This window comes from Phodopus roborovskii, unplaced genomic scaffold, assembly GCF_943737965.1.
Source record: "Phodopus roborovskii unplaced genomic scaffold, PHOROB, whole genome shotgun sequence".
Classification (NCBI taxonomy): Eukaryota; Metazoa; Chordata; class Mammalia; order Rodentia; family Cricetidae; genus Phodopus; species Phodopus roborovskii.
The window spans coordinates 16,396,930-16,420,054 of record NW_026125052.1 but is presented as its reverse complement, the minus strand read 5'-3'; the positions used below and the strand labels follow the sequence as shown (position 1 = coordinate 16,420,054).

Genomic DNA, 23,125 nt, shown 5'->3' with positions numbered 1-23,125 from the left:
CAGCTCCAGGGGATCCAAAACTCTCTTTGCCTCTTTGAGGACCTGCATGCTTTTGTGTGTACTCACACAGACACATAAATATAAATAATTCTTAAGGAACAGGAAAGATAGTTCAGTAGCTAAGAACACTAGTAGCCCTTTTGGAGGACCTGATTTCAGTCACTGTACTCAAGCCAGGTGGCTCTCAACCACCTGTAACTCCTATTCCAGGGATCTGTCTCCTCCTCTGTGAGTTCAAGGCTAGCCTGGTCCTCTATTAAGCGGATTCCAGGCCTGCCTGCCAGAGCTGTTACACAGAGAAACTCTGTCATGGGAGGTGTGTGTGTGTGTGTGGGGGGGTGTCAAGCATCTTTGAGACTTGACTTAATATGCAGAAGGGTAGCGAAGACCCTGAAGTCCTCTAATTTTCAGGGAGCATCCTGCCCAGGGGCTCAGTGTTTTCAGCAAGCTGCACTGATTCAATAAAATCCTTTTTTTATTTTCTTGCAAAGCTGAGCACTTCTTTTACTCTTAGGTCTTGCAGTTCATCAGAAGAACAGAGGCACATTATAAAATCTAGCATTTCCAGCTGTATTCCGTGAGGTAAGTAGAGCATATCACACTAAATTCTCTAAATGCTCAACTGTAGTTCAACCCCACCCCCAAAAGAAAGTTACAGTGTAATCTGCTGCTGACTTGGAGAGGAGATTATTCTGTTGTCATGTTATACTTTACATAGTTTGTACTGTAGGCGGATCTTCTATCAAGCTTGTGAGATGAATTTGGATTTGGGGCTGGAGGGATGGCTCAGCAGTTAAGAGCACTGTGTGAATTCCCAGCACCCACATGGCAATTCACAACTGTCTGTAATTCCAGTTTCCAGGGAATCCGTTAGCCTCACACAGACCCAACAGCAATGAATAATAATAATAAATTCCTTCTCTTCTAAGATTTATTTATTATATACAGTGTTCAGCCTACATGTATGCAGGCAGGCCAGAACAGATCTCATTATAGATGGTTTTGAGCCACCATGTAGTTGCTGAGAATTGAACTCAGAACCTCTGGAAGAGTGGTCAGTGCTCTTAACCTCTGAGCCATCTTTCCGGCCCCTCTCTCCTTTTAAGAAGATTTATTTATTTATGTGTGTGAGTGTTTTGCCTGTATGTCTGTGCTTTTGTGCATGAAGCACCCAAGGAGGCCAGAAGAGGGTGTTGGATCCCTTAAGACTGGAGTTACAGGTCATTGTGCTTGTAGCTCTGCCAGAGGAACTAGGTTTGGTTTCAGCATTCATACTGAATGGCTGTTCACAGCTTGAGACTACAGCTTGGAGTCTAAATACTCAAAACTCAAGCACTAGTACTAGGACAAATCCATACAGATATGTGTGTGTGTGTGTGTGTGTAATTAAAAAAATAACAAAAATAAGCCCTTAAACATTTTGAATTTAGTAAACAGGCATCCATGTGTCCAAAAAAAAAAAAAAAAAATCAAGTTCCTAATAACTATGAGGCAACCATATTGATTGCCTGGGTAATGAACTCAGGGTCCTGTTTTTTGCCAGGTAACTACTCTGCTTCTGAGCTGCATCCTCGGTTTTGGTTTTGAGACAGTTTTGCTGTGTGGAGCAGGCCAGCCTTGAACTCCTGATTCTCCTGCTCTGTCTCCCAAGTGAGGGACTTAGAGCATTCACTGTAATGACCTACCTCTGTCTCCCAAGTGAGGGGCTTACAGCATTCACTATAATGGCCTACAACCTTTTCTTTGTTTCTGTTGCAGTGCTGAGGTTAGAACCTAGAGCCACACACCTCATTAAATAGATTGCTGAGTGAGCCGCTCCATGCTGCTTCCAGTACTAAATGTAAAACAAGTCACCAAAGGATGACAGGCACTAGAATTTTTCACAGTGATACCAAAACAAGTCACCAAAGGATGACAGGCACCAGAAAATACTCCTGCAAAAGCCTGTTTTCAGCTGAAACTTTAAACTCGCATGTTTGTGTTTTCAGATGTACATTTTTATGATTAATTTAATGAGAATAGACACATAATTGGTGTATTCATTTGTGTCTAAGGACATCTTCCTTTCCTGGTAATCAGGTGCAGTTTGTCATCTCTGTCTCTCTCAAGTCCAGGAAAATGGATATAGCAAGTCCCCCAACTTCCAAATGCATCACCTACTGGAAAAGAAAAGTGAAATCTGAGTATATGCGCCTCCGGCAGCTCAAACGGCTTCAGGCAAATATGGGAGCAAAGGTAAGGAGAGAAAACAAAACAAGGCTTCCCAGAGCAAGGGTGTATGTTCTGTGCATTTCTCCAAAGTATAGGTTCTGGGATTTTTCCCTTTGAGACCTGCATTGACTCTTGACAGTCTTCCCTGGGCTTTCCTAGGCTCTGTATGTGGCAAATTTTGCAAAGGTTCAAGAAAAAACCCAGATCCTCAATGAAGAATGGAAGAAACTTCGAGTCCAGCCTGTTCAGCCAATGAAGCCTGTGAGTGGACATCCTTTCCTCAAAAAGGTACTTTGGGGGTGTTAAGCTGGCCTTCCTTTCTCCTTGGACACGAAGTTACAAATCTTGCTTGAAAATTAATCATTTTGTCTATTGTCCTCCTCGATTCTTGAGTATAATTGTGACTTTTTCATAGAGAAACAAAACATTTACCGTCTCTTTGCCTGGGTTTTGTGCCCAAGCTACATGACAACCTGTTCTGTGCCTAATTTAGATCCTAGGAATTCTCTAGGTAATGGGCAGAAGTGTACTTTTCAGAGGGATTTGCCTTACTATGAATAAATATACTCACTTATTTATTAAATTGAATTATAAATTTAAAAAGCACATTGTGGCTGGACATAGTGGCACATGCTTTTACAGCCTAATTCAGGAGGATGAGGAGTTTGAGGTTGGCATCTGTTACCCTGGCTACCTGAGAGCCTGTCTTTTCTTTCTTTTTCTTTTTTTTTTTTGTTTTTGTTTTTGTTTGTTTTATTTTTGTTTTTCAAGACGGGGTTTCTCTGTATAGCTTTGGAGCCTGTCCTGGAACTCGCTCTGCAGACCAGGCTGGCCTCTAACTCACAGAGATCCGCCTGCCTCTGCCTCCTGAGTGTTGGGGTTAAAGATGTGTACTACCACTTTCTGCTCATTCTAGCTTCTTAAAAGGCAACACTTTTAATTTTTTATTGATTGTATTTATTTATTTTTGCTTACATGTGTACGTGCACACGCATGTGCTTGTTCTCATGCATGAAGGTAAGTTCTTTTCTTCCTACTGTGGGTCCCAGCAGTTAGACCTAGGTCATCGATTTGGTGGCCAGCATCTTAACCTAATGAGCCACCTTGACTGCCTGATCATATTTTTTAAGTACAGAAATCTGGTAGTATAAAAAGACGAATGATCAATCCCCAAACAGATACAACTTTTAATTTGTACCCCATTTGCTTCCCCATGCAAAGGGTCATCACCTGTGCTGCTGTGTCCAAAGTTGAGACCTTTCAGGGATCATGCCCGATCTCAGGCCCTGGGGCTTGAGGGTCCCTTAAGAGACCACACTTTGGTTTAAGTGAGCATCGTTGAGTATGACAAACGTCGTGCTGAATTCTGGGAGACACAGGCACGAATAGGAGACAGCTCCTGCTTTCCACAGCTCATGGGTTTCAGGGGCCGCTGCTAACACCCTTCACCTTCTTACCAGCTTGGGAGAATTTAGAGTCATGTCTCAGTGGTTAAGAGCACATGCTGCTCATGCAGAGGACCAGAGCTCAGTTTCCACAACCCATTTTGGTGACTCCCAATCCCTGTTACTCTAGCTCCATGGGTCTGATAACTTCTAGCCTCTGCAGACCCCTACACTCACTTGTACTCATCTGCAGACACACACTGAAAAACACAACTCAGAATAAATCTAAAGAGATTGAAAAGAACACAGGGATGGGAGTGTGCTCAGTCAGTAGAGTGCTTGCCTGTGCATGTAAAGCCCTGGGTTGGAGCCTAAGATCTCTCTGCATGAAGCAGGGACAGGACACACATCTGTAATTTTGGCTCTTAAGGGGAAAAAAAGAAAATATTGAGACCTTTTTGGAAGGAAACTATAGCCCCCCCCCCTTTAGTTTTTCAAGACAGATTCTCTCTGTGTAACTGATTTGTATTCAAGATTCACCAACTCAAAACAGAGCCTCCCAAGGAGGGTATATATATTGTATAAGAATCAGAATGAGCCACAAATACGATTGCTTTCAGGCTTATTTCCTCCTTCCTATTCCTTGAGTAAACAACACGGCACAAAAAGTGTTTTGTATGAGTTTATCACAACTCCATATAAAAAGCTTTGCCTCTCCCCCCTCCCCTCCCCTCTCCTCAAGATGGAGTTTCTCTGTGTAACAGCCCTTGCTGTCTGGGAACTCACTCTGTAAACAGGGCTGGCCTCAAACTCAGAGAGCTGCCTGCTTCTGCCTGCTGAGTGCTGGGATGAAAGGCGTGGGACACCACCACCCACTTTACAGTGTGTCTCTTACAGTTTTGTTTTTATTGTTTTTTCTCTGAAACTCACTGTGTAGCCTAGCCTAGCCTCAAACACACAGCAGCTCTCCTGCCTCAGCTCAGCCTCCTCAGTGCTGGGATTGTAGGCATGGAGCCATCATAGCCGACTCCCACTGATTCTCTCGAGTTGTATGCTCACTTTCCTTCTCTGTGACTGCTTTTCTTCCAGTGTACCATAGAGAGCATTTTCCCAGGTTTTGCCAGCCAGAATATGCTGATGAGGTCTCTGAACACTGTTGCCTTGGTTCCCATCATGTATTCCTGGTCCCCTCTCCAGCAGAACTTCATGGTAAGTCTCGGAACCATTGTGGCAGTTGTTGTCCCGTTATGCTCATCTGTGTGAGCGAGCTTCTAAAGATTGTCAGGGCATTCTACAAAGCCCAGGCATCTCTCTAAACTCATATACATTATAGGTCACTGAGAGCCTCAACAGGCACAAGCACCTGCCGCTCGCCTGATAACTTGAGTTCTTTCCAGAACCCACGTGGTAGAAGTCAAGAATGACCCTTGCAAGTTGTCCTTCACCTCCACATAGATGTGCCCCACGTGCATGCATGAGCTCGCACAAACACACACTCACACTCTGCAGGTTGCCCTATCCTTTTAGATTTTGGTGCTCCTTAAAATATTCTTCTGATTGCTGCTTTTTTTTTTTTTTTTTTTTTTTTTTTTTTCCTTTAATCAACGAGATAGGACAAGACTCCCAATTTTCTTACTGCTTTGACCCAACTTTGTGATATTAGTCATAGTTAAATGTGGCTGAATCAGACTCTCCAGGCTTAAGCAGACTGCCAGCTCTGCTGATGGAGCAGGTCTTTTGGACCCCTCTAATAGCAAGGTGCTAAGAAGGCAACAGAGGTGGCTCTGGGTAATGGTGCCTTCATCAAGCCCTTTATCCTGCCTCCTGCTAGGATACAGCTCTATAAGAGGGCGTCCTCTCTCAGATAAAACTTGCAAATTATTTTACTTGATCCTTGGGGATTTAAGAATGGCTGGGTTGGCCCTGGAGAGTGTAACTAAGTGATAGAGCATGTGCTTAGCTTTGGTATATGTCTGTGTTCTCTGCTGAACACCATTCTCTTCTTTAGAATTATTTGTTAATATTGACTTAACTATTTTTCCTCCTAAGAGTAATATTGCCTCTTTTGTTTGAGGTTTTGTTGGCAAAACAGAGATTCTCTTTTCAGGAGACTAGGAAGCCAAAAGAAAGAACAGCTAGCAAATGTTCCATTGGGTAGGAAAGGAGAGAGACGGGGTAGCTTGCGGCATGGATCCACCTGGTTTTCTCTGCAGGTGGAAGACGAGACAGTTTTGTGCAATATTCCCTACATGGGTGATGAGGTGAAGGAAGAAGATGAAACTTTTATCGAGGAGCTGATCAATAACTACGATGGCAAAGTTCATGGAGAAGAAGGTAGTGTGCTGGGCTTGCTGGCAGAAGGAAGTTTCTAGCTGTCTGCTGTCCTCGCTGTGCCACCACCCCTGTGTGTGTGTGCTGAAGAAGATTCCAATGTGAGGGTGTGGTTTGGGATTAGAATTTTGTATTTAAAATCCCAGTTAAATTGCAGAAAGAGCTGGGTCACAAAAAGAATTACCTCAGCTGGAGAGATGGCTCAGTGGTTAAAAGCACTGGCTGCTCTTCCAGAGGTCCTGAGTTCAATTCCCAGCAACCACATGGTGGCTCACAACCATCTGTAGTGAGATCTGGTGCCCTCTGCTGCCCTGCAAACATAATGCAGATAGAACTGTATATATAGTAAATAAAAATCTTAAAAAAAAATAAAGAAAGAAAGAAATTGATATCAGGTATCTTATAAAAAAACAAAGAGAATTACCTTGTAATCAGTGGCTAGGAGAGTGTTTATTGAACAAGTGAACTTAAATTGCCCGTAAGTCCAGGAGAGTCCATTTCATTTTCCGTTTCCCTTTCTCTGAGACCAGCTAGAACATCTCCTGTTGTACTACTTTGACCCAGGTACCTTTGGATTTCTCAGAGATTGACTTAAATATCCTTATTTTGAAAGGCAAATCATTTGAATTTAGTTGTAATTTTTTCAAATTCTTGTGAGATTAATTTTTGTGTTATGTATCTGATTTTGCCTGCATCTGTGTACCACATGCATGCAATGTCCAAGGAGGCCAGAAGAGGGCAGTGAACCCCCTTGGAACTCAAATTATAGATGGTTGGAAGCAACTCTGTGGGTGCCAGGACCTGAATCCTCTGGGACACTCAGTTTTCTTCTCCAGCCCCCATTGTAACATTTTTATTTTTATTTTTATTTTTATTTTATTTATTTTTTTTTGGTTTTTCAAGACAAGCTTTTTCTGTGCAGCTTCGTAGACCAGACTGGACTTGAACTCACAGAGATCCTCTTGCCTCTGTCTCCAGAGTACTGGGAGCTGTACTCTGCCCAGCTGTAACAATTCTTTTTCAAATTGTTTTAAAGCATGTATTTTGGGGGTGAGGTCCACAGGTGCCACAGTATGGGTGTGGAGGTCAGAGAGTACATTCTCCCCTTCCAGCATGTGGGTGCAGGGATTGAACTCAGGTCACCAGGCTTGGTAGCCTTTACCCAATGAGCCATTTTGCCAGCTCTTAGTTTTAATTCTAGAAAAGGTTATCAGTGAATAAAAAGTAGGGAGAGGAGCTGGGCATGGTGGCACACCCTGTAATCCCAGCTACTCAGGAGGCCGAGGCAGGAGGATTGCAAGTTCAAAACCTGCTTACGGCTATATAGGAAGTTCAGTGCCAGAGTGGGCAGCCTCATGAGACCTCATCTCAAATCAGAAAAAAAGACTGGGTATATACATATAGCTCAGTGGTAGAGGCATGGCTAACCCTCCCACAGTCCTGAGTTCAGTCCTCACTACCAAAGAAACAAGTATGAAGAGGAGGGACTCCCTGTGAATTTGTCAACCAATAGCCCTTCCTACTCTTGACAGTTGTGTTGCTATTTCCGCTAACCTTCAAAGGTATCATACATCCACAGCACCCTCTAGTGTTCAAAGACATTATTTCAAGTTGCAGTGTAACCATGAATTATGATTTTAGGGAAAAAATGCTGTCTTGAATAAGAGAAGTCACTGTTGATACATTAGCAGAATGCCAAGTGAGTTTTCCCTTTGCAGTTATTTCTCTGTCTTGCTTGGGATTGTTGGCACACCTTTGTAGTTGTTCTCTGGAGACAGGGTTTCTCTGTTTAACAGCCCTGGCTGTCAAAAACTCACTTTGAGATCTACCTGCCTCTGCCTCCTGAATGTTGGGATTAAAGGTGTGTGCCCCGCTTGCTGTTGAGATTTTTGAACTGTAAATACACTGTTAGCAGTGACCACAGATGTGAATAACCCAATAAAACTAAAACCTCTACTGGGTTTTCTACTTAGCCATCTAACTGTTGCAATTGTTAGAGCTAATCAAATAGTATGCTACATCCCTAGACCTCAAGAGTGGGTGTAAGAAAGCCTACCTAGACGCTGGGGATTTGCCCGAGTTGATAGAGTTTGCATTGCATAAAACCAGACATGGTAATACACACCTGGAATCCCAGCACTGAGGCTAGCTTGGGATACAGGAGACCCTGTCAGCCCCGGCTGTCCTAGAACTCACTAACAGACCAGGCTGGCCTCAATCTCATAGAGACTCACCTTCCTCTGCCTCCCAAGCGTTGGGATTAAAGGTGTGTTTCACCACACCTGACAAGACCCTGTCTTAAGGGAGAAAGAACCTACCTGGGAAGGTGAGTGGAGTGTGAGGTAACCTGAGCTCACCTTGATCCTTGTGTTTCAGAGATGATCCCTGGGTCTGTTCTGATCAGTGATGCTGTTTTCCTGGAGCTGGTGGATGCCCTCAACCAGTACTCAGATGACGAGGAGGAAGGGCACAATGACACCTCCGATGGGAAGCAAGACGACAGCCAAGAAGATCTGCCAGTAACAAGAAAGCGGAAGCGCCACGCTATGGAAGGTGCATAGCCCTGCTTCCACAGAACGTTGACATTGACAAGGACAGGGGAGAAGGAAGAACTTACAACACACTGCTCTTTAAAAGCCATTCATGGTTCTCATTGATCCACTTAAAAGAGAAATAGAGTCCTTAACTGATAGCTTCAGCTGGCTGTGAGCTAGCTGAAGAAGAAAGTAGAAAAACTTCTAGAGTAATAATCACTGCTGTTCGTTTCTAATTCTAATGTGTTTGGAAAATCTTGGGAAGGTATAAAGGAGAAAATAAAATTATACTACAATCTTGCTACATAGAAATAATCAGATTTTCAATTCCTTATAGATTTTAAATTGTACATATATAAATCAGCTCATGCAAAATTGAAATTGTGTGGGTGCGTGATATAAACTTTTACCTTCTTAATTAAATTTTAGGAATATTTTCCATGTCACTAGTATTTAATTCAATATTACCGGGCTGTGGAGATAGCTCAGTGGTCCTCTGCAAGCATGAGGACCAGAGTCCAGATCCCCAGAACCCATATGAATGCAGAGTGGGTACGGTAGCCTGTCTGTAATTCCAGCCTTCAAAGGTGGGATCCTCGGGACAAACTGGCTGGGGAGACTGAGACTAGTCATGTCGGAAAACTGTGGGCCAGTGAATAAGACGGAAGCGCAATAGAGGAAGATGATTCCAGGCATTAACCTCAGGACCTCACCCGCATGTGTGTCCACACATGTGCCCACATATGCAGACATGTACACAAACATAAAAATGGAAAAAGAAACTATTGAACTCTGAGTTATGTCAACCATATGTCGAGGATAGTATCTCTCTTGTATGGCAAAGTTGCAGTGTTGACCTTGTTCCTCAGCACCAGTGTTACGGTAGGATTCATCTGTCTTCCACTCTTCATGACTCTCCTCTTTCCCCTGGATTCTGACAGGAACCATAAGCTTTCTTATCAATACGGTTGGTGTTTGGATGAGCACAGCAGCTCTCTAATCATTGTGCTGGACAAAGAGGAAAAATGCAAATAGGTCTATCTGCACTCAGGTGTTTACTGTTGTTTTGAATTCAGGCAACAAAAAGAGCCCCAAGAAACAGTTTCCAAACGACATGATCTTCAGTGCCATTGCTTCAATGTTCCCCGAGAATGGTGTCCCCGATGACATGAAGGAGAGGTAGGGAAAGCTGTTCCACTCAAGCTATACCCAGGGTTTGTGGGCAAATCCTTATCCCAGCTTGGTTTTTTTGGTTAGTAAAAAGCGCTGTTGCTGGGTGTTGGTGGCACAGGCCTTCTAATCCCAGCACTTGGGAAACAAAAACAAAAAAGCCCCTTTGATGGTGAGCCATGGTTTGCCTACACTTCTGACAGGTTTACTTACCTCTCAATGCCCTTTGGGACCATTCTGTAATGGTTTTTGAGGACATCTGGGCAGAAAACTTACTCTGTCCTTCTGGGTACTTGAACTAGCATTGTACTTCCCAAGCCGCCCCCTTCTTAATTTGATACTTACGCCCAGCTAATTATGCCCAGTTCGGGGACTCACAGTGCTGTACCCACTTGGTTGTTTACCATCTCCTGATCGGCCAAGCCTGTAGAAACCACCTTTCCTCCCTTGGCAGGCCAGGCCTGGATGGCAAACCCTCTTGCTACAGTGGAGACAGTTTCCTGGAGAGGAATGCTCTATTTTCTTTACAGGTATCGAGAGCTAACAGAGATGTCAGACCCCAATGCACTGCCCCCTCAGTGCACACCCAACATCGATGGCCCCAACGCCAAGTCGGTGCAGCGGGAGCAGTCTCTGCACTCTTTCCATACCCTTTTTTGCCGCCGCTGCTTCAAATACGACTGCTTCCTACACCGTGAGTACGCCTACTCTGTCTGAGGGCTCCCCTCCTCCCGCTGCACCCCAACTTCTTCCCTGTCTGTGTTCTCAGCTCCTGGTCTCCAGGGCTTTGCAGAGTTCCAGTTCTGTCTTTTATTTGCTCAGTGACAGTGTGATGTGGTTTGCATGGACAGGTACAACTTAATTAAGCACCGTGATTGTCCTCTGGTGCCTTCTGGCTTTGAAAGGATTGTGTTGCTATCAGAACTAACTTTTGTGTACTTTGCCGGTCACCTTTCATATGAAATTCTATAGCTGCCATGGTGCCCGAACTCAGTTTTCCTGCTCCCTCTTCCTGTCCAATGGATAGAGCCTTGGAAACACTGCACAGCTTTTTGTTTTCCAGCTTTCCATGCCACGCCTAATGTATATAAACGCAAGAACAAAGAGATCAAGATTGAACCAGAACCATGTGGTGCAGACTGCTTCCTTTTGCTGGTAGGTTCTTAAGCTGTTCTGACATTGTTAACACTGTTTAGAGTTGAGCAGGAAATGGTCCTTGAACTTTCTGTGTCTGGGAACACAAGCTAAGTGAGTCAGTCCGTGGCACTGCAGGAATCTTAAGGAGCTCCCAGAAGTGGTAGGATGGTGTCGTCACCCTTAAGGGTAAGTGAACATTAATAAAGGATTTTTCGCTCTAAATATCACCTACTTAGAGGCTGAGACAGTTGTTAACTTTCTGAACAAAGAGGGCTGTACGTGTGTGTCGGTGCTAGAGTGTGTGTGTGTGTGTGTGTGTGTGTGTGTGTGTGTGTGTGTCCTATGTATACATGCTGTCTATTTTGTCGTCTCTAATACATACAGCTGTAGGAAGAGCACATGAAAGGACTGAGTCATGACTGCCCAACCTCATGACCCCTTTTGTGGCTGTCCTGTGTATCTAAGGGGAATAGATCAGTCATAGCCTGGACCCACGTCTGCTTGCTTGTTACACAGGAGCCAGTGCTTAGAACATAAAGAAAGAGGTGAAGGGAAGTAGATCGATATACTCAACAGCTGACTGGCAGCTTGAGGATAAAGGGAGGGGGAACATAACCTTAAGACCCGTCTCCAGGCAGTGGTGGAGCACACCTTTAATCCCAGTACTCAGGAGGCAGAGGCAAGTGGATCTCCGAGTTCCAGGACAGCCAAGGCTACACAGAGAAACCCTGTCTCAGAAAAACCTCTCTAAAAAAAAAAAAAAAAGCAAACAACCCAAACAACCATTTCAGGAAACTCAGGGACACAAAGGGCTTACAGGGAGAGAAAGAAGGAGCAGACAGGAAGGCCATATTAACTAGGATCTTTGTCATTCAGGGAGTACCCTCCTTTTTTCTCTTGACTGGCACATCTCAGTGGTCCTCAACCTCCTGATTATTCATATAGTTAGTTACATAGGTAGTTAATTAACTTCTCACCTTTGGAGTACTCCACACTACTAAACAGTAATGATCTTATCTGTCACTGGCATTCTGGATTCTGCTAAGTGCAAACAAAGGTTATTTAGCAGTTAACATCGTAATCTTTAGGATTTAGAATGTTGGGCAGAAAGAGGAGAGTAAAGTAACTGAAAAATGGACCGCCATTTTTTTTTTTCAAGATTTCTCTGTAGCTTTGGAGCCTGTCCTGGAACTAGCTTTGTAGACCAGGCTGGCCTCTGACTCTAAGAGATCTGCCTGCTTCTACCTCTCAAATGCTGGTATTAAAGGCGTGCCCACAAATGCCTAACCACCATTCACTCCTTCACTGCCATTCCTTCATTCATTCTGGCTTCTTGCTGCTCAATGGGGCAAAGATGGAGGATTGGGAAACAGAAGGTTTTGACATGGTAAAGTATGTAACACTTTGCTGAAGGGGTAGCTAAGGTATCGTTGGTGTGTGTATAACATAAAAATTTGAAACCCCGAGTATTCTCCTATTGTTGTTGTTATTAGGAGTGTTAGTTCTGATTTTAAAATGATTTCAAGGATGAATCTGATTCTAGGTAGCATCTAAGAAATAAATGTAAAAGCCACGTTCTCTATATTTTCTCCTAATGACCCACTAAGTCCAACGGCCAGCATTCTGAGAAGATAGAGATAGGGTTGCTGTATGAGAGTCCCATGTCTGGACACTCAGAAGCACAAAGGACTTGTATGGTCGGAAAGCATGAACAGGAGGCGGGGATTGGAGGGCTGTGTGCTGAGTGAGGTCTTGGTCAGCTGGGGCATGTGTCCTTTCTCACTGACTGGCAGGTCTCAGTGGGCCTTGGTCTTCTGAAACTAGTTTTTGTAGTTCTGTAGTCAGACTCACTTCAGTCATTAATTTCAAGTGTAGGGTGAAGTGTTCCATAGCACATGTGTGAGGAGTTGGTCCTCTCCGACCATGTGAGTCCTAGGGATGAACTCACTCAGGTCGGCAAGCTTGTGGAGCGAGCACTTTTGCCCCCGAGCCACCTGCCCAGACATGCTGCTTTTAAACGTCCACAGTCTACATGATTTGTGTGAGGTGTACAGTACCGAACAGTAACTTTATACGTGCCGGTGTTATCTGGAGGTCACCAGATATTCTTGGGTTCTATAAATCTACAGTGAGATTGTAAATTGCTTAAGTTGTGACTTGTTTTTACATTTCAGATGCCAGGCAGAGGAAGGGGAGGTAACCTTGTGGGGGGGTGTTGAAGTACTTGTCCAGAGCAGCTTCCAGAGGAGGGTCACACTATTTAGCTCCACATAATAGCCTGTGCTCAGGCAAAGGTTGTACTTACTACCTGATACAGTTTCTGCCTCTGGTTCAAACCACAGTGTAAAGCCAAGTGCCTCTGGGAACATTTTTAGCAGGGTAACAGAAGGGACATGTTGCTCATCTGAAGTGAGCTATGTGGTTATAGCAAAAAAGAAAGAAATCAACTTTGTCCAGTTTGCCCTTCTGTGTGTCAAGTCCCTTGCTGTCCTTTAACATGCATTATCTGTTAACCTCATGACAGCTAGGTGAAAGAAGTTAGGAGTTATAAAAGTCACATATTTTGCACAGTTTATTAATAAGTCAGTGTTTATAGCATTTTTAGATTCAGGCCCTGATCAAAATCCAGAGCCCATGCTTTTTTTAATTATTCCAGGCCTTTCCTCCCAACGTAATGTCAACGTACATCCCTTCTATAACTCGAAAGGGTACCGTCGCCACTCTGAAACCCCATGGATGTCTGCCCAACTTCAGATAGCCAGATGCACACGTTCATTTGTGCTGGGCTCTCTTCCCCCAACTTTTGTTTTTCCTTACAGTGTCTTTAATCATAACAAGATGTCCAGCCCTGCCAGAGCAAGGCTTCGGAATGTTAACCGAGAACTCGGTTCCATTAAAAGCTTCAGTAGGAGGCAAAAGACTTAAGCGGTCTGGAGAGAAACCAGTAAACCAGTGTTTGTAATTTTTCCTTTAACTTTTTTTTTTTTTATTACAGTGCTGGGAATTGAACTTAGATCCTCGAGCATGCGAGACGAGTGCTCTAACCCTGATCTTCACGGCTCACTCTCGTTTTCTTTAAGAACTTGGTGTTTTCAGACTAGGCTCAGGCCTGCTTCGGCCTCCCAAGTGCTGGGGTTCTGTGGCTGCACCCCCACACCGCCACCTTTTTTGGGGAGCTGGGGGTGTGAGGGAAAGTTGGCTTTCTGAGACAGGGTTTCATGTAGCCTTGAAAGTCCTGACTCCGCCAGTGCTCCCATATGCTGGGATGACCACGACGTCAGGCTTGTACCCAGCTCTGAAAGAACATACTTGATCCATACAGCTCTTCCAGTGAGCCACATCCCTAGCCCATCTGCTTGGATTTCATTTTCAAACTCATGTCATCCGGTCAGAAAACATGTCTGACTATTAGATATTTTGCTCTTTTTACCTCAAATAATTCCCTCATTCATTTCTCCTTTTGGTGTTGGTTTTGAGACAAGGTCTCAGTGCGTTTCCCTTGTTGGCTGGGAACTCATTCTGCAAACCATACTGGCCTCAAACTCCCAGAAACCTGCCTGCCTCTGCCTCCCAAGTGCTGGTGTCCAGCCCTTGTTACTTCTTCTGGAAGTTCAGTCCTGTGAGTTGATCCATATTCTGAACTTAGTTGTTCTTTTCAGAGTGTAACTTGCATTATTCTTAGATTGCAGGATTCTCAGAAGTTAGCTCTGTAGGCTTGGTTTTACTTATGGTAAGCAGTACTTTGGGGTAATTATTTCTTGGGCTTGGATGTAGCCCAGTGGTAGAGCGCTTGTCTATGTGTGCAAAGCCTGGGCACATTTCCCAGCACTGGGGAAAAGAGGAAGAATATAAGCAACCAGTGCTGTGTGTTTCCCATGGTGGGGTGTGTGCCATCCATCAGTGTACCTAGTCTTCAGAAAAAGGTAGAAGTGTTAGGAACCAGCTGTGACCAATCTGGGTTATAGTTTATAATGTTCTTCAAAGTCTCATATGTAGACTCGGGGAGAAGCTTCTAAGTTAAACATTGATTATGTTCTAATCCAGAGATTGGACATATATTACTGAAACAGGCTTTGTGGTCATATGTGAAGAGCAGTGGCCTAGGAATAGGAGCCCTGATTCATGTATCTACACTAGAACACAGAGCAGGATTCATCAGATTTCATCCACTCTGACCCTTGTTTCCTCTACAGGCGATGTTCTTAAATTCCAGATAGCTAACACAAGAATGAATTTCATATATTACTCAAAGCTGAAGATGTGTAGATTATCTTTTTTAAGATTATATGGTACATCTTCTGTGAAAATGGATGTTTTGGGGATGTTTAATCACTGTCAAAATATGGTCACACTTGGATGGTACAGATAAGAACCAAAGTATTGTTACAGATGAACCTTTGTATGGTGCCATCAGCCTGGGGACCTCGTGCCTAGCCCTGTTTCCTACCTGTAATGTGTTCACCACAGGAAGGAGCAAAGGAGTATGCCATGCTCCATAACCCACGGTCCAAGTGCTCTGGGCGCCGCCGGCGAAGGCACCATGTGGTCGGTGCTTCGTGTTCCGGTGCATCCGCCTCTGCTGTGGCTGACACTAAAGAAGGAGACAGTGACAGGGACACTGGCAATGACTGGGCCTCCAGTTCTTCAGGTAAACAGAAGATGACCAGGGTCGATGCCAAGCTCTTAACATGTGCCATTCACCCCTTTAATTCTCAGGAAGCAGAGGCAGGCAGATCTCTGAGTTCAAGGCCAGCCTGGTCTACGGAGTGAATTCCAGGACAGCCAGGACTACACAGAGAAACCCTGTCTTGAAAAACCAAACCAAAACCAAAAAACATAATTTCTTTCTACAAGTTTACCTGGAAAAGCAATGACAATCTCTCTCTCTCTCTCTCTCTCTCTCTCTCTCTCTCTCTCTCACACACACACACACACACACAGAGAGAGAGAGAGAGAGAGCGCACTGTATAGGTAGGCCAAGCTAGCAGCAAACTTGAACTTGTTCTGATCCTGTTGACTGGCTGGATTTACAGATGTGCCCCCGTGGGTTGGGACCGCTAATGCTTCCAAACCTAACTGTCTCCTTTTCAGGCATGGTGATGTGCTCTGACTCAGGGGCCCACAGCTGCACTCCACATTTTTGTGTTTTTCTCCCTTGCTCAGAGGCTAACTCTCGCTGTCAGACCCCCACGAAACAGAAACCCAGTCCAGCCCCACCTCAGCTCTGTGTCGTGGAAGCCCCATCAGAGCCTGTGGAATGGACTGGAGCTGAAGAATCTCTTTTCCGAGTCTTCCACGGCACCTACTTCAACAACTTCTGCTCGATAGCCAGGCTTCTGGGGACAAAGACGTGCAAGCAGGTACTTGCTGAGAGCAACAGGGTGAATGTGGCCTCTGTTCTCAGCTGTCACCCCTCTACTGTCTTAGCAGGGTGTGTCCAGACAGAAACTGTCTTGAGTTCAGAGTCTTGTAAATCTCTCCTTCTAGACCATGGAGAGGCATTGATCACAAACTGTCTGCTCTTTTCCTTGCCCAGTGTCTAGAGAGAGAGAGTGTGTGTGTGTGTGTGTGTGTGTGTCAGGAGGAGGGGAGGGAGAGAGTGTGTGTGCATTGTATTTTGTTTGTTTGTTTGTTTGAGACAGGTTTGACTGACCTGGGGGTCACTAGGCTGGCATTGAACTCAGAGATCCACTTGCTTCTGCCTTCCAAGTGCTGGTATTAAATGTGTGCTGTCACACCAAGCCCTTCATCACATGCTTTATTGCAGGTTTCCTATCCTAGGTTTTCTAACTGCCACCCCCAATACCTGGGTGCAGACCCTCAGCCTTCTCCCTCATCCCATCCCTGGAAACACAGTTTGACAACAGCTACTGATGCTCCAGAGGCAAGAAAAGACTGCAGACCGCTAAGATGGTTCTGCAGGTAAAAAACGCATGATGACCCAAGCTCAGTTCCTTAGGCCCCCACACATTAGGAGAGAAGCAACAATTTAAAGTAGTCTTCCATCCTTCACATTTACACTGCAGTACACACAAGCCTACACAAACACAAGCATGCATATACCGTGAACAAAAGAAAATACAATAAAATTCTTCAAAAGAGAGTACAGACCAGAGCTGAGAACCAGGTGTCTGCGCCAGTCTGTCCAGCAGGAGGGGGTCCAGCAGCAGATCCCTGTCACATGCTCCCTGACTTCTGCAGGTCTCTGGTCTTTTGCTAAGAGCACATTCTCAAGCATTACTAGGCCTGGCATTTCTGAAGGGTTGAGAACCTGTTTCATGCTCTTCCCTGTGACCGGTGAAGGAAGTATGCACAGAAGGGATTCACACTTCCATTTTGGAGCCCATGTCTGTTTCCTTGCAACACATTTTTTTTTTCAGATTGTATTATTAGTGTGTATGTATCTCTGTGTATGGTGTACTGTGTGTGTGAGTGTGTGTGTGTGTGTGTGTGTGCGCGCGCGCGCACGCGCATGCCATAGCAGTTCTGTGGAGGCCAGAGAACAACCTTTGGGAGTTGGTTCTTTTCCTTAAACAATAGGATCTGTGGACCTAACGCAGGTTAGGTTAGCGTTAGGTCCACAGGGTTGCTTGGCAAGTGCTTTTCCTGCAGAGCCATCTTGCTACCCCAAAGCACAGGTTCCTTCACCTAAAAGTCTGTAGAATTATATGTGGGTTTTTTTTTTTAACGTATCTTTTCCTGGTACTGTTACAGTTTTTACAGGATACCAGAAGGTTCCTTAGTCAAAGAGGGAGTAAATGGGAAAGGAGAGGGAGAGGAGATGAAAAATAAATGCTGTACAGGAAGAAGTGTGTGGAAGAGGAAGCAGCCTGCCTGAAGTGCTGCCCTGATGGACAGCCAAGGTCTGCTACCTTTCTGCCAACAGAGGGAGCCAGTGCTCACCCAGTGACGCCCTTCCCATCAGGCCTCACTCAGCACCTGAAAGAGGCAGAGCTTGAGCAGCTCCCTGCGTGAAGAGTGGAGATGACAGGCTGTGGTGATGGGCAGCGATGCTGTGTTCCCTACTCCTGTTTCCCCAGTCTAACCTTCAGAGCCAGTGACCTCCACCCCTGCCATACCCTGTTTCTTTCTGTAAAAAGATGACTATTTGCACATTCCAGATCCTTCACAAGCCTAGCCAGTCACTTGCCTGGTCACCTGGCCCCAGGGTGTGACTGGTCCTGTCGGTTTCTCTTCTAGGTCTTTCAATTTGCAGTCAAGGAGTCACTGATCCTAAAGCTGCCAACAGATGAGCTCATGAACCCTTCGCAGAAGAAGAAGAGAAAACACAGGCAAGGATGACAAAGAACCCTTACTGTTGTCCGGGGTCTCACCTCCTCTCAGTCACCCTTGCCTCCCTCCCTCTTGGCCACCACTCGCTGGGCAGAGCCAACCCATCTCACTGGGACACTCAGATGAGAGCTGCTGTCCACAGTAACCCTGAGGGTCTGTGACTAGGGCCAGCCCTTCCCTGTTGCTCACACTGAGGACTCTTGTACTAGCTGCCTGGTTTTGCTTTTGAGTTTCTAGCCAGTAGGACATGGCTGGCCTGTAACCCTACCCTAAGATTGTTTCTCCTTCTTAGGTGGTGACCCTCCTCTCTACTTATCACCTCTCAGGAGTTTGTTCCTTTTCTTTATCTAGATATTTGCATGTGTTGTTTTTTCAGAATTACATTAACAGTGTTTAATAATCGGAAGTTGAAGAAAGTTAATAGCTGGGCATGGTTAATCCCATTACTCAAGAGGCAGAGGCGGACGGGCCTCTGTGAGTTCAAGGCCAGCCTGGTCTACATAGTATCAGGCCAGGCAGGGCTACATGGTGAGACTTCATGTGAAAAATAAAACCATCACTCTGACAGCCAGGTTCCCTGATGTGTATTACTAGCCAGAGAAAGGATGTGGCTCTAGCTCTAGCTACAAAGGAAGTTATGTCTCTCTCCCCTGTCAGCTTCCTCACTGGAAGGCTTTCCCTCCTGCCGTCTTAGAGCTCTGCCTGGCAAAGAGAAGGCAGGGAGAGGGAGGAGCAGTACTGTGATAAGAGACAGCTGTGTGTGAGTTTTGCTTTGTTAGACAGGCTCTAGATTCTGCATGCCGAGGTAGGTGCCTCCTGCTGATGACCGCTGGAAGGGTACTTCTCCGTTATCAGACTGTCCCTCAGAGCAGGGCACACTGTCCTTTGTCAGCATCTTCAGAGGACTTGACGCAGACCTGTCTGTCTCGTCTCTCTCTTCCTCCTAGGTTGTGGGCCGCACACTGCAGGAAAATTCAGCTGAAGAAAGGTGAGTTCACCTGAAGAAAGGTGGGGGGTGGGTCAGACTTAGTATGTGCTTAGTATGTTCAAGGTCACGGGCTCCATCCTAGGCACACGTGCGCACACACAGAGATAGACACAGAGTTCAGACTGAAGCCTCACCCTGTGGTTACCACTGTGCCACACCTACAGCTCTTTGTTGACCCTGGCTGCTTCTGCAGATTGTAGATTTTTTTGCAGCATCTCAAGGGCTGAGCCAGCGGCTACAGCTCAGATGCCCTCTCATGTTTAGAGTAGCTGCCTTGTTATCTCGGGCCATCTGCACACCCTACCCACAAAGCAGATACCTCACATGTTTGTGTACAGGGGTCAGCCATTTTTATCAGGTGCTAAGTGTGTGCAAGGTCATGGTTAGGACAAGCTTGCTTTGATTTGAGGAACATTTCGGGGGGTGAGGCATCAAAGGAGCCTGGTCGCAGCAGTGTCCTCCTCTGTTCTCTTCTAGATAACTCTTCCACACAGGTGTATAACTACCAACCCTGTGACCACCCGGACCGACCCTGTGACAGCACCTGCCCCTGCATCATGACCCAGAATTTCTGTGAGAAGTTCTGCCAGTGCAGCCCAGACTGTAAGAGCACCCTGCTTTCTCCATCGTCAACCAAAGTGGTTGGCCTTGGAGTGTCCAGGCTCCCTCCTGCCCCATAGCTGTCTGTACGCCTTTGATATCTCTTTGCTATGATGCTTCAGGCATCCTACAGGGAAGGAAGGTGTGAGCCATCTGCAAAGTTGTGAGGGGGTTGGTCGTTCTGTTTTTATTTTTAAGACATTTTGTTATTTTATGTATAGCAGTGTTTTTCCTGCATGCGTGTCTTCCCTGTGGGCATACCTGTTGTCCAAGGGAGTCAGCTCCCCTGGAACTGGAGTCACAGACAGTTGTGAGTCACTGTGTGGGTGCTGGGAATCAATCCCAGGTCCTCTGGAAGAGCAGCTGGTTCCCCTTGATGCGGAACCATCGCTCTAACCCCTTTTCTACTTTATAAAAGCAACTCCTAGGCTCACAAAGTCTCTCCTTGTTCTCCCAACTCTCCTCTCCCTCCCCTACCTACTCTCCTGTATTTTCAAGCAGTTTTCCTTTCTCCATGGCTAGCTAGGTAGCTGAGGTTACAGCTTTGTGCCACCTTTCCCAGCTGTGAAAGTCAGGTGGGAATTCTGGAATCAGGAACTAGACATGATACTTCTCCCATCTTCTCCTTTCATGGAGAACCCTGAAACAGGAGCCTTTCCTGCAGTGCATTCACAGTCTCCTCTTTAGGGTGTTGTTTTTAAAAAGCATTAGGGCTGGAGAGGTGGCTCAGTGGTTAGAAGCACTTTCTGCTCTTCCAGAGGACCTGAGTTTGGTTCTCCTCATTGATGTCGGGCAGCTCAAAACCACCTGTAATTTCAGCTCTAGGAATTATCTGATACTTCTGACCTCGGGCATCCACACATACTTGATATACACATACATACATATAAATAAAAATAAAAGTGGACAAAAAAAAGGTTATGTGGGTTGAGTGTGATAGTATGTAACTAACTAGGTCTGGAATTCCACTGTAGGAGTCTGAGGCAGGAGGATCAGAGTTCAAGGCCAACCTGTGCTACTAATGAAACCATGTTTCAACCCCTATCACCAGCAGAGTTGTTTAGGTGGATACAGTGTTACATACCTATTAACCCTAGTGTGGGAGGAAGGCAGGTGTATCACTTGGGCGGAGACTTAAACCCTGCCTCATAACAGAACTGGAGAAGAGGGGAAGGGAGAGGGGGGAGGAGAAAAAAGAAAAGAAAAAAGATGGCTGGTTAGGTGATTCAGCAGGTAAAGGCAGCAAAACAAACTTGCCAGGATGCCTTGGTCAGGTCCCTAGAACAACACAATGTCTGTCTTATCTCCACACATGTGAATGGTAGGGTGTGCCTACACCAGTGTTCACACCCTCTAAACAAATAGAATTTTTAAGAAGTTTGAAGAAAAGAAAAAGAATACGGAGAAGTCTTGGGATTTTGAGAGTTTTTGATAACCCAGGCCTAACCTTGAACTCCTGCCCCTCCCTCCCAGCTATTGGAATTATGGGCATGTGCTACCACCCTGGACCCATATGAGAATCCTTTATGTTTGTTTAATAGCTGAAGACTGAATGGTTGTGGTTCTAGGGGTTGGACCTATGACTGTCTATCTTATCCCAGCTAGAGTTCTTTAAAACACATTCTTTCCCACATATGTTAATTGAGCTGGGTAAAGAGCCTTCATTTCAACATATTAGCTGGAGTTTATTTTGTTGTTGTTTTGTATTTTGTCTTGTTTTGAGACAGGGTTTCACCGTGCAGTCCTGGATGGCCTTAAATTCACAGAGATCTACCTGCCTCTGCCTCTTGAATGCTGGGATTAAAGGCGTGTACCACCATACTTAGCTTAGGAGTTTGACTATCTCATAGGAGCTGGAATGGGTAAAAGTACACTCTGTTCTTGTAGAAAACTCTATTTCAGTTCCCAGCACCCACATCAGGCAGCTTACAAGGAAATAATAGTTTTAGCTCCAAGGGATCTGATGCCACCTTTTGGCCTCAAAGGGCTCTTGTATTCAGGTGCACATAGTCACCCACAAGTACACACACATAATTAAAATTAAAAATAAGTATTAGGGGGCTAGAAAGACGGCTCAGTGGTTAAAAGCAGGGAACCTGGTTCTGTTCCTAGCACCCTCACAATTACCTGTAACTAAAGCTCAGAGAGGTCAGCCACCACCTTCTGGCCTCTGTGGATCCTGCATGCATGTGTTGCACATAGATAATCAGGCATACACATGTACTAATAATATATAAATAAATATTTACAAAATAAATATGTGTGTATGTATGTTCTATATACATAAAATACAAATCTTTAAAAAAAAGTATGTACACACATAAGTAATAAGTATGTACACACATTAATAAGTACAATCATATCTAGTAAGAGACAGAAGTCTGGGGGTCAGCAGAAAAGTAGCTCTCAATTCTGATCCCACCTAACCCTTCTTCTTTGGGTAGTGCTATTAATGGCAGCCTCTGGGCTTGCAGAAGGCAGTGCCCAGGCAGCTATGCTGTGATTGTCACCTAACAAGGAACAGATAATGATCTTAGCCACAACACTTAAGTGCTAATGCTGGGGAGGGCTACAGGTGGAGGATGGTACAGAACGGATACATTCAGTTCTCAAAATGATACTTGTTTTGATGAGGACTTACTGTGAAAAGCACTGATTTCATTTTTTCTGGGGTTCTCTCCATCTCAATTCCAAATCCTATCAACTAGGATGAGAGGGGGCCCTGTTGGGGAATCTCCATGTGACCTGCTTTTTTTTGTCTATTGGACTTGAATGTTGGGAATTAGTTCATAGTTTGTATATTTGTGTAAGTGCGCTCATGAGTGCGCATGTATGTGCATGTGTGGTCCGAGGTCAGCCTTGGTGTCATTCCTTGGGAGCCAGTTAACCTTGTTTTCTCACATGGAATCTCTCACTGCAACTAGGAGTTGCTTATTAGGGTAAGGCTATCTGGTTAGTGAGCGCCAGGAATCCCTCTGTCTCTACCTTCCCAGCATGGAGGCGTGGCCATGCCTGGATTTTATATGTGGGTTCTGTGGATCAGATTTGGTTTCTCATGTCTACATGGTAAGAACTTTACCAATGGAAGCATCTCCTGAGCCCCGAGGAGGTACTCCATTGTGTAAGGGAAAGGCCTCTTGTACAGGGGAAGGACTCTTGTGCCGCTCTGCTAAGAGTTCTTTAACATGTCACATTTACTCCTCTGCTGCCCCTGAGTCTGACCTGCACCAGTGTGGGCCTGCTTCCTAATAACCGTCCCCATCTCCCCACTCAGGCCAGAATCGTTTTCCTGGTTGTCGCTGTAAGACTCAGTGCAATACCAAGCAGTGTCCTTGCTATCTGGCAGTACGGGAGTGTGACCCTGACTTGTGCCTCACCTGTGGGGCCTCAGAGCACTGGGACTGCAAGGTGGTATCTTGCAAAAACTGCAGCATCCAGCGTGGCCTCAAAAAGGTGAGGTCTTTTCTTGGGTCCAT

The 23,125-nt window shown here is 45.3% G+C and overlaps 1 protein-coding gene across 1 annotated transcript in view; it reads left to right on the top strand.

Moving 5' to 3' along the window:
- Nucleotides 1–23,125, top strand: part of Ezh1 (enhancer of zeste 1 polycomb repressive complex 2 subunit) — a 33,100-nt gene that overhangs the window by 5,617 nt on the left and 4,358 nt on the right. Inside the window, exons 2-16 of the mRNA XM_051177327.1 lie at nucleotides 515–582; nucleotides 2,110–2,235; nucleotides 2,371–2,499; nucleotides 4,686–4,805; nucleotides 5,810–5,930; nucleotides 8,304–8,480; nucleotides 9,538–9,640; nucleotides 10,162–10,325; nucleotides 10,695–10,786; nucleotides 15,236–15,416; nucleotides 15,932–16,128; nucleotides 17,969–18,060; nucleotides 19,009–19,049; nucleotides 19,527–19,652; nucleotides 22,924–23,102. Of these exons, the coding sequence (XP_051033284.1) occupies nucleotides 2,119–2,235; nucleotides 2,371–2,499; nucleotides 4,686–4,805; nucleotides 5,810–5,930; nucleotides 8,304–8,480; nucleotides 9,538–9,640; nucleotides 10,162–10,325; nucleotides 10,695–10,786; nucleotides 15,236–15,416; nucleotides 15,932–16,128; nucleotides 17,969–18,060; nucleotides 19,009–19,049; nucleotides 19,527–19,652; nucleotides 22,924–23,102 (1,839 nt within the window). The 5' untranslated portion in view covers nucleotides 515–582; nucleotides 2,110–2,118. The remainder of the gene's footprint in view (nucleotides 1–514; nucleotides 583–2,109; nucleotides 2,236–2,370; nucleotides 2,500–4,685; nucleotides 4,806–5,809; nucleotides 5,931–8,303; nucleotides 8,481–9,537; nucleotides 9,641–10,161; nucleotides 10,326–10,694; nucleotides 10,787–15,235; nucleotides 15,417–15,931; nucleotides 16,129–17,968; nucleotides 18,061–19,008; nucleotides 19,050–19,526; nucleotides 19,653–22,923; nucleotides 23,103–23,125) is intronic.